General features: G+C 41.3%; 1 protein-coding gene and 1 long non-coding RNA gene across 2 annotated transcripts; both read left to right on the top strand.

The window, feature by feature from the left end:
* Positions 1-2,520: 2,520 nt before the first annotated feature.
* Positions 2,521-7,259, top strand: ttr (transthyretin (prealbumin, amyloidosis type I)). The gene is made up of 4 exons (XM_051377870.1): positions 2,521-2,687; positions 4,940-5,079; positions 5,162-5,297; positions 6,941-7,259. Exons 1-4 carry the CDS (start codon positions 2,616-2,618, stop codon positions 7,046-7,048), a joined length of 456 nt encoding a protein of 151 aa, XP_051233830.1. The 5' UTR covers positions 2,521-2,615; the 3' UTR covers positions 7,049-7,259.
* Positions 7,260-7,660: 401 nt separating this feature from the next.
* On the top strand, positions 7,661-8,766 carry LOC127350842 (uncharacterized). The gene is made up of 2 exons (XR_007880654.1): positions 7,661-7,957; positions 8,179-8,766. It is a non-coding gene; the product is annotated as an uncharacterized LOC127350842 (long non-coding RNA).
* The last annotated feature ends 2,262 nt before the right edge of the window (positions 8,767-11,028 follow it).

Genomic DNA, 11,028 nt, shown 5'->3' with positions numbered 1-11,028 from the left:
AGGCGTCTTGTTCTCACGTCACTTTGAATTTGATCTGTTTTGCCCTAAAGGCAGTGAGATGTGATTGCTTACACTGCAGTGTCACGCTAACACATGCATGTGCATTCACATAGATGCAGTAAAAACACACTGGCATCAACCCCCACTTGTTAAAGCTTTTATGTGACTTTTGTTGTTCCAATGATCTTGTTATCCCTGCTAGTGTTAATGATAATTATTTGATGAAACTTTCACTATAGCCCGACAGTAGCGGGTAGTAGGGACATTTTCAGCAAATATGACAAAAAGCTGTTCTTATAAAAATTACCTACTGTAGCTTTAAGGTCATATCTGGATAAATGGCCTAAGAGTACACCTAAACCTGTTGTACAGCGTGACTTTAAGCACACACAGTCAACCAGCTCACCAATAAATCAATCACGCTGGATATGACTAGTCACAGGAATGACAATTTCACACAAGGAAAGCCAACTTTCACCTGCACAAATAATCACTGTATCAGTGATTTTTCCAGACTCCAATAACTAAAATCTGGCCACACAGATAAATATAAGGTTCTCACACTCACCCACATCATTATCACATGGTTATTATTTTCTTTTGGTGTCAGCAGTTTGTTTGGTTTAGAATGAGTTAATAATAGCACATTGAATTACTTGGCATGATGTATTTGACAGCAGAGGCTCCAATGTAATATTGTGTTTTCCATCATCTAATGCTGAAAGTAAACTGTAGGAAATGTATCTCATGTCTCTGCTGGTTAGCTCTGGTGAGGTTGAAACTGAGTCTAGTTCAGTTCTGAAGTATAGTCAAAACCAGGTCCATCACCCCTGACCACAGCCAGCATCATTGTGTGAAGTCAGAAGTGTGCCCTGTAAACCACAGCCAATAGTGATGTCACAGGGTCCTGGAGTCCACCTGTACATCACTGCAGCAAGGCGAGGAGTTAAACCAGCAAAATCCAATGAGAGGGGAAGTGGCTAATGCAAAAGGATCCAGGGTGAGTTTAAGTAAAAAAAAAAAAAAAAGGTCAGCATGATAGCATCAGCAAACTCTTGTTTATTTTCCCTGCATAAATCACATTCCTTCAACTTTGTTTCACTCAATATTTTTTTTTGCCTTTATTTTGATAGGACAGGTGAAGCTAGACAGGAAAGTGGGGTGGGGTGGGTGCAAAGGGGTTGGAATGGAGCTCAGGCCGCTGTAGTAAGAACTCATCCTACATGGGGATGCACTCTGCCAGGTGGGCAACCCTGCGCCCCAGATTACACTGCTCAGTGAATGAAAGCCAGAGTTAGCACAGTGCTGCATGGCATTCTACCTGGCCTACTGTAATGTTCACAGGTGACTTCTGAGTGCATCATGGGACATGTAGAACCAGAACAAACTTTTTTTAACAAATAAAAACTAAATCAACAAATTGATTCTTCCTATCTTATACAAATGCTCCCCAAGGTCAAAGTTCATGCGATGTAGGGAATACGGGAGCCACAGTTTACAGTTGCTGAGGTTGTTACACCACCTAGTGGACTGATTAAAGTACTCCACACATCATTTCCAACTACATAACAGTACACAGCTGTGGTGGAAAGTAACTTAAGCATTATACTTAAATACAGTTTTGAATTTATTCAAGTATCTCCAGTTCATGTTATATTTATGTTATATGTCTACTCCATTACATTGTAGAGGGACATTGTTGGTTTTTGTTGGTTTTTTACGCCACTACATTTATTTGACAGCTACAGTTAATGGTCACTTACTTTTCAGATTAAAATTTCACTTACAAATACATATATACAGTAAGTTTACAAAATATATTTTTGTAAAGATTAAAGCAGATGTTCCTAATCTTTTTACTTGTGACCTCTTACCAATCAGCCATAATGAGCACTGACAGGTGAAGTGAATAACACTGATTATCTGGTTATCATGGCTCCTGTTAGTGGGTGGGTTATATTAGGCAGCAAGTTAACTTTTTGTCTTCAATGTTGATGTGTTAGAAGCAGGAAAAATGGGCAGCGTGAGGATTAGAGCGACTTTGACAAGGGCCAAATTGTGATGGCTAGACGACCGGAAGAACCGGAGACAGAGTCAGTGGGGGGGCCAAGGCTCATTGATGCACGTGGGGAGTGAAGGCTGGCCCGTGTGGTCCGATCCAACAGAAGAGCTACTGTAGCTCAAACTACCCCCTCTACGACCCCTCTGATTTATCTGGTGACCCTGTGGAGGGGCCAGCCCTTTCATGTCAGGAACTACCTGACTGCGTCAGTATTAAAAATGTAATAACGTCACATACAATCATATCAGTCATAGAGATGAAACCAGAATTTTTACTGCTAATACTAAAAGAGTGAGGACTTTTGACTTAAAGGACCAGTGTGCAGGATTTACTGGCATAAGGAAAAACTGATCGTTATCCTGCTATATAATCCTCAGCTTTTAGTCCAAAGCTGATGTAGTTATTCATTGTCCAGGTACTGACGTGGTCCACAGGGCTGGCAGGGAGCGAGTGATGGGGGAGAAGGGGGAGAGGGGCAGCTGCTGTCATAAGAGGCCTGAGACTGTGGTGAACACTAGTGACTTCTGTCTGCCTGCCTACCCATCAGCCCGCCATGCTTCAACCACTGCGCTGTCTGCTTCTGACCTCCGCTGTGCTGCTCTGCAATGCCACCCCCACCCCCACGGTCAGTGTCTGTGTGGCTCTATGTACAATAATGTTTTAGTTTGAGTGTATGTTCCAAAATGATTGTAAATTTGTATTTGTAGATTTCGTATTTAGTTTGTATTTAGTTATTGTGTTCCAACAATATGTAATTAATGTAAACAATCTGAAGTTTTCACCAGATATTCTCAGACACATTTCTCTAGAAAGTGATTCTCCTGCTGGTAATCCTCTACTGCATACTACCGTTAAGTATGATTAGCTGATAATTATCAGCCAGTGGCAGTAATCAATACACACATTATTAAACCCTTAATCAAACCAATAATTAACAGCAGTCAATGTCAGATAACTGCATCATACTTTAGTGTTTCTAAAACTCGACTAACTATACAGAGCAGTTTGAAAAGCTCACTGCGCTCTCCGGGGTAAATATTACACCAAACTCTAAAAATATGACATTTTAATAATTTGGTCACATGTCTATAAAACTCTAGGAACACAAGATAAAGTCTGCATATGTCAACAGTATTCTTGTTAATTCAGCATCAATATAAACCATGAAGATAAACTGTAGTTCCATACAAACTTCAACTCTCCAGCCTCTGTTGGTTAGCTGCACTTTATGGAAGAAGACCATGGGATAAGTTAAGATAAGTGCACATATACGCCAAATTGAACACAGACTCACACTGTTAATTCACTGTCTATCGCATTTGTATCTTGGTCCATGGCTGTTCCTGACTAAAAGCTCATTTGTGCTGACATTGAATGAGGGGAAATCACTGAGGCAGGTGCCATCACTTTTAAGTTAATTTAAGCTTTATAGATCAGTGGTGTAAAAGGTATCAGTATGTTTATGAATCAAACCATCAATGACTAGGAAATTATCTTAATGTAAGGAATACAATGCTGGACCATAATAACATGATAATGTTCAACTAAGGGAGCTCCATTAAAGGTTTGGGTATTTTTCAGTGTTTCCCACTGGTACATTGCTTAGCTCTACCTCCCAGTTTTAAAGATGAGATTGGACCCAGAGTCTTCCCTTAGATTACTGTGCAGGAGCTGAATGTTCGGGTAAATGTGATGTCCCTGAACACATCCCAGTTAACAGATGACTGCCCTGCTATGAGGATTGTCTCCTACTTACTTTTTTAAATACAACTTTAACAACACTAAAACACCATTACTGACTGTTAGAAGCTAACCTTCTACAAACAAGCAGCACATGGTAGTGTCAGAATCGATTTTTTTGGAGGTGGAATCAGTTCAGTGACCTGCCTGTGACGGTTCATAATGTACATACAGCTCTGCTCATATTCTGCTGTGCTGTGAACACAAGAGATAACAGCTCTGTAGGATGAGCGGCAGCACAGATTGTGTTCACTGAATGTTCTGACCTGAATAAGCAATGTGATACTTGAAAATATGAATTGTTGTGTTTTTGTTAACTTAGAATGAGCATTTTTTATCTATCAATGCCATGGGTCCCCTTCCGTGGCAGCTGCTATGGTGAACCACCATGTTGTCTAGAGTAGCCCAGAACTATAGACGTATAAAAGATGGATGCCATGTCTCCACTTCCTCCCACTGTACAAAAAAAAGCCAAAATATCCCGGAATCAGCCGCTGCCATCTTGCTGTGGTGATGTCATTCAGAACCAGATTGTGTGCATTAGGGATCGGGGTTGGCGCCGTGGTGTCGAAGTCCCACACATACGCCTGGTCGACTCAGTTGCTCAGCTGTCAATCATGTTGTGAAACCCCCTTTTTAAAGCTTCAAATAACTAATTAAAACCAAGAAAAAACAACACTTGAACATACATCAGCATGATAAGAACCACATAAAATGACAGAAATCATCTTTGGGAAAAGTTTTGATGTGTATTTTGACATTTTAGTTTGGCCCATGTCCCATTTGTTAACATGAAGGCACCACCAGGGGGTGATCCAGATGTTCACTTTTGGAGAGCCGTCATCCACCTTTATATACAGTATGTTGATGCCCAGAACGGACAGACATATTTTCTGAGACTGACATTTTCCGTGTGTTTGTGGCAACGGTAGTCTCTCCCTCACGCTTGGAAAGGAAGGGTTGCAGTCTGCAACTACACCACTAGATGCCACTAAATCCTACACACAGGACCTTTAAATGCACAATCTGAAATTATTTTGAAGAACAACGCTTTCCAATACCGCTACTATGAGGATGGATATTGTGACAATGAGCAACAGAGGATGAGGGATAGTCCATCTTGTGTCTGTACTGCAGGAGAAACATGGGGGCACTGACACAAGGTGTCCCCTGACGGTGAAAATCCTGGATGCGGTGAAGGGGACTCCAGCCGGATCAGTCGCACTCAAGGTGTCTCAGAAGGCTGCTGATGGGGGATGGACACATATCGCTAATGGGTACATACAGTATGAAATATAACCTTAAATATGCTATATGCATCTGTTTAATGCTGACAGATGTCACTGTTTCTCACTGCAGAGTGACGGACGCCACCGGAGAGATCCACGATCTGATCACAGAGCAGCAGTTCCCAGCAGGAGTGTATCGTGTTGAGTTTGACACCAAAGCTTACTGGAAGAATGAGGGGAGCACGCCGTTCCATGAAGCAGCTGATGTGAGTATAGAATGTGAAGAATCCCTTATTAAGTTTTAGATCATTTTTCAGTATGCTTACTTTAATCTGAGATTCATCTCCAGTTCCAGGCTGTTGCAGAAATTCCAGTAATGAGCGCAGTGCAGGAATTGGAAGTTCTGTACTGGCAACAAAGGCTGAATACCCTAACAGAGACAGAACGACCAACACAGACAGGCCAGCAAAGATAAACCAACAGAGAAAGACAAACTGACAAAAGCCAACAGAGCTAGGCTGTTGAGGGTGTCAGGCCCTGAACAATTTTGCCATTTTTGGCATATAGTGTTGTATTCCTGTTGTTTAAGCACTACTCTGCTGGTACTTCACAGGTGATTGGATGATCCATCTGTCCGTCACCATCTATCACAGGTGAACTTGAACCAATCAGATCAATAAACCATATAACGTAGTCACACTGACTGAAGTGGAGAAAAGCCTTCAGTGGTGTTCTTTGCTCTTTCAATAAAGAAACACTCTCCAGTTCTGATAGAACTGATGCTAACAGCAGCTACGCTAACCTCTTTAGCAGCTGCCATTGTTGTTTTTGAGCAAACCGTCATTTCGCACACACACATCAATAAACCATGCCTGTAGCTCATTCTGTAGCTGCCAGTAGTTCCTCAGAGGGCACTGATTGGTCCAAACCACTGTGGTTGGACACAAGCACATAAGCTTGAATCGTGGTAAAATGAATTCTCAAATGATCTTGTGATTTTGTTACATGAACCCCCTTAAAGATAGGGAATTCAAGAAATGAGGGACTGTGAGTGAATGTCAGATTGTTACAGAATGATCGACCAAACTGGGAAGAGGGTTCCTGAAGCTATTTGACCATCAGACGAGCAGTTCTGACAGAGTAGACTGGCACTATAACACACACTATAACCTGTGTAAAGGCTTATCTGCTGTTATCTGGTCTTATCTTGAAGCCAGACAGCAGTACATCAGGACAGTGCTGGAGTCACTATTTACATTAGCATGTTCAAGCAGCTGTTTGCTATTCTGCTGTGTGTCCCCAGTGTGAGGACACACTTCCCAGAACAACGTGGCTAAAAGTCATGTTATCATCATCTAAAGGCCTCTTTCTCTTCTATATTCACTTTGATTTATACATCAATTGTCTTGACAGAGTTTGACTCTAGAACGATGTTTTCACATTCATCTGCTGAAAGTACAAAGTTTCTCTGAGCTCATTGAAAATCAGATTTTAAGGGGCGGGGCCTACCAGCATGATTTGTGACATCACAAATAGTTTGGATTTCATGCAGTTTTATGGATTTCAATTTGGAAATGATCCTGAACATATCTGACACACATTATTGTTCCGAGCAAGCTATTTGTATACGTGTATATTGTATTTTAAAATTCATTCAAACCTTTCTCCTCGGCCATCTATAAACCTTCATTTTTATCAGCCATGTTGTTTCTTACTTCTGTTTCTAGACCTAATTTACAGTGCATTTTTGAGGTGGGTGGTTTCAAACATGGAGACATCGTCTGTTTTCTTATTTCTCTCTCTCCTGTTCTCAGCAGTAACTTTACGCTCCACTGTGAGGCTCACACTGAGTGTAAATGTTCCTGTCATTGACCCTGTGTGGTGTGTGTGTGTGTGTGCGCGCACGCAGGTGGTGTTTGAGGCCCACACTGAAGGTCACCGTCACTATACCTTGGCCCTGCTGCTCAGTCCGTACTCCTACACCACCACAGCCGTGGTCACAGACGCACACCAGTGACAGACCGTGGATATTTACAGTCCGGCGGAGGTGTCGGGACAGCAAGCTGCACAAGGCCGGAGAACTCTCACATGATGATCCAAACCAACAATGAATGTATCAACTAATAAGTAGTGTGTGTGTCTTTCAAAGCCTTAAATATATAGCTTCCTCTGTGCCACAGACCTACATTGTTGTCCAAAAACTAAATTAAAGACACATCAATGAGCCACACTGTTGCACTACCAGACATGTTCCTTCATCATCATGAACACACACTGTAATTTACTAGTCTCAATCCCACATACATCATCCTGCTGCCCCAAATACTTACCAAATGTGGATTAATCTGCTGCTGAAATGAGTCCCCAACAAATGCTTTTTTTTTTAAAATTAGTTTTTAATTTTTTTTTTTTTTTTTTAATATTTGTGAGCTTAAGTGACAATTTAAATCTTCCATTTGACCAACTGAAGTTAGGGGAGGGGTTCCAACACTTCATAAAGACACATGGAGATACACTCTATTTCCTAAAAGGGGTGGCGAGAAACTCTGCTCTCTGCCATCTACCATACACCCAGCATCCCAGCTCCTACCAGCGCCCTGGGGGCGCGGAAACCAGGGGGTTTAGGTCAGTGAACAATCTCAATGTCTTTAGGATTATATAATCAAAAGGTAAATAAACAGAATGATCACATTTCTTCTTTTTTTATAAATCAAATTATCATAAATTAACTCACAACATCCCTCTTCCAGGTCTTCTTATCAGAAACTCTCAACATGGCTCCAACAGAGCTGTTTTTAAAGATCAGTAGGAACCAATGGGATTGGAGCTGACAGCCACAGAGAAGTCAAAGAGTATTGGGACACAGACCAACACATTGTTGGTTTTGGGGTTTAATTATGCAGAACTTCAAGCCCTTATATAACAGGTGAGTTATATAAAAATTCATCCCCCTGTACAGTTGTCATGAGCGGGGAAATTAGCTATAGAGACATACACTGTTGTAAACTAAACATGTTTATTTCTGCTGTGAAGTTGGGCATTTTAATATGGGGCCTTAAGGAGATTGACTCACTGCTGGAGCCAGCCTCAAGTGGCCGTTAGAGGAACTGCAGCTTTTGTAACTTCCATATTGGCTTCATTTTACAGCCACGGAGGTTGCTGCCTGGATACTACACGAGGAGCTGCTATGAACTTTATGCAGGTCATGGTTTAAAAAAAATAATGCAAATGCAAATGTGATCTTTAAGAAAAAACAAAAGCCAAACTGTTTTATAAATATAAAGAGGGACTATTAACGGAACATTTAGTGTATGAAACAAAAGACCTGGTGTTCTCAGCTTGCAGCTGCTACACATCTAACTTATTTGCAAGTGCTCACAATTTCAAACCTATCTGACATGATAATGCTGCATCCAGGGGCAGACCTAGGGACATATTCATGTAGTGGCATAGGGGCTTTAAGGGGTGGCAGATATTTGAACTGCTGTACATTATTGTGGTACATTAATAAACCACAGAAGCTGGCATTAGAAATTAAGATTGTTTTATTTCCAAAAAGCATTTTTGCTGCAGCGGCCACTCCATGCATCTCTAGATCCACCCCTGGCCTCATCACACAGGCCTTCTTCATACAATACGAGCGGTTAGTGACACGAGACTGCTGTAATTCAACCATCAACACATGTAATGTCATAGCAAAGATAAGCAAGAGAAAATAAACGAGATAAACGTCAAGGCTGTTTTCCAGAATATGGCAATGAAGTGTTTATTTTGTCTTCTGTTGACAAAGAAAAAAAAAACTTTACAAAGTAACGGTTCAACACCAGACTCAAGCTGATTTATACTGTCTGTTACCAAAGACTGCAGAGGTCTGACAATGGAGCTAACTTCACCATGTAAAAAAGTTCAGTGACGTCTGAGGGGGTGGGGGGGGGGGGGGGGGGGGGGAGTGGGCTCTAGCACATGCTTCAGAGCCAGTGAGAGGCAGGAACGAGACAGAACTGAAGGAACTGAGCATGTGCGGAGTGGGTGCTACATTAACATTAATGTTCACAGGGTTGGCTCAGTGCGCAACTCCGCTTCCTTCTTCCACATGAACTCGTGGTGATCAGCTGATCGTGACATACAGAGGGTCAAAACGCTACAAAGAAAAGCTGTGCCACGCCATCCTGTAAAGGAAGTGATGCTGTCCAACACCCAGACGGAGTTCTGCAGGACAGGACCAGGATCACTTTTCAGATGTGAATGTGGATTACCTATGTTTTGCAAACATACAGCTAACTTTAGATGTGACTATATGTTTTTATCTTTTAACCGTCTTTCAACATACATTAGCCTAGCACATAGCATATCTAAGTACAGGAAAGGAGGAAGTTGACTGAGGTTCTGAACGAGGCTTACTCAACTGTTATTGGAGCACAGCGTAAAAAGGGGCGGGACTTGGGAAGGGACAATTTATTTCCATTTCAGTCCTAATTTTAATTTTAATAAAGCTCTCAGGACATTGTTCAATAAAGGCCTCAGATTTTGTTCAACCATCAAACAAATACCAGTGTGGCCATAATTCCACAATGTTTAGACCCCTTTCATTCAGTACCAGTAAAGCCTGATGGGTACTGGGTCTAAGAGGGCGATAATGAGATTTATAAAAAACATTTCAACCGTATATTGAAGGGTCAATATTGGCCATGGAAATAGCAGTTTGACAGATCACATCTCATGGTCTTCATCAGCAGATAGTTCAGTTCTTGTCTAAAGCTGGACCGATACCTGGTTGGAGACTGAGAATACTGATAATATCAATATTGGATGGTTATAAAAACTTATCGGTTCATTTATTTTACCAGCACTTTTTCTACATAAATTCAAACATTTTGGGATTGCCAATTCATTCTATGATTCTCACCAAAAGATCCGTTGTGTAGCTGCACTGGAGCTTTCAACTGTATGCCATGATCTTCACATGAAGATCTCTTACAGATTTTTTTCAAGGTATTTCAGACTTTTTGTGTTGGCTTAACAGTTGGGATAAAAAGGAAAGCTCCAGAACAGGACCACCTTGTGGTGGTGTTCCTTCAAACATATCTTAAGCATTTCTGAAGTTCTGCCATATACAGTGATACCAATATATCTGCAATAGACTAATAGCAGCTGATTAATCGGCTGCACTCTTATGTAATGATCAATGTGGCTGAAAGCTCTGGAAAGTTTGCCATCGGTCCACCTTGTGATAGATTGCTTTTGTTAAAAAACTGAAATGTTATTGATAGACATAAGTTCTTAATTACTAAGATTGGCTCTTTTAGAACTGTGACCCAGACATGTATCGAGCAGGGCACCTTGCAGTCGATTAATTAACTTGTTAGCACACTCTGGTGGACAAAAGATGTAACAGCAACACTATTTCTTAATGACTTCAAACATCTTTGGCATCTGGATGCACATTGGTCACTATGAGCACATATGCCAATATACTATGATATTGATTCATCGGTCAGGTTCTCATGAACATTTTTGAGAGTTTAAGAAAAGTACATTTTGATACAATGCAAGATGGGCTTGGTGAAGATGGGAAAATAAAGACAGGTGTTACAAACATCCACATGACCAGTGTGAGGCAGAATGATGATAACCATCAGAGCCTGGGTTACTTAGCACAGGGATGAATGTGTGAATTGAACGTAACGCTGTTCGTTCAGTAACTGCCCATTGGTGGGAAGCTGCCTGCAGAGCCTCTGTGTGGACCCGCTTCAGTCATGCACAAGGAAATTGGATGTAAATGACATTATTTGTCCACATATGTATTTGTAGGCATGCAGATTTGAAGCCTATAAAAACAGGTTTTTGAGGTGCAGCTCTTGGTGGATGAGCCTCTTAGCTTCAGCAAATTTGTGCTTGATGGTGTTGACGACACGTTATGTGCTTGTTTGTATCAATTTCTAGGCAAATGAGCTGAAAGCGATGTGCATTAAACACGAAGGCTGCCCTCACATCTCA

This window comes from Dicentrarchus labrax, unplaced genomic scaffold (genome assembly GCF_905237075.1).
Source record: "Dicentrarchus labrax unplaced genomic scaffold, dlabrax2021, whole genome shotgun sequence".
In the NCBI taxonomy this organism is placed as follows: Eukaryota; Metazoa; Chordata; class Actinopteri; family Moronidae; genus Dicentrarchus; species Dicentrarchus labrax.
The sequence above is the reverse complement of the archived record's forward strand: the minus strand, read 5'-3'. Positions and strand labels throughout refer to the sequence as shown.

Bases quoted from the DNA above. Each gene is read 5' to 3' on its own strand.
- ttr (XM_051377870.1), top strand. From the start codon at position 2,616: ATGCTTCAACCACTGCGCTGTCTGCTTCTGACCTCCGCTGTGCTGCTC. The intron at 5,080-5,161 runs GTACATACAGTA...TTCTCACTGCAG, and splicing joins TGGACACATATCGCTAATGG to AGTGACGGACGCCACCGGAG. The intron at 5,298-6,940 runs GTGAGTATAGAA...GCGCGCACGCAG, and splicing joins CGTTCCATGAAGCAGCTGAT to GTGGTGTTTGAGGCCCACAC.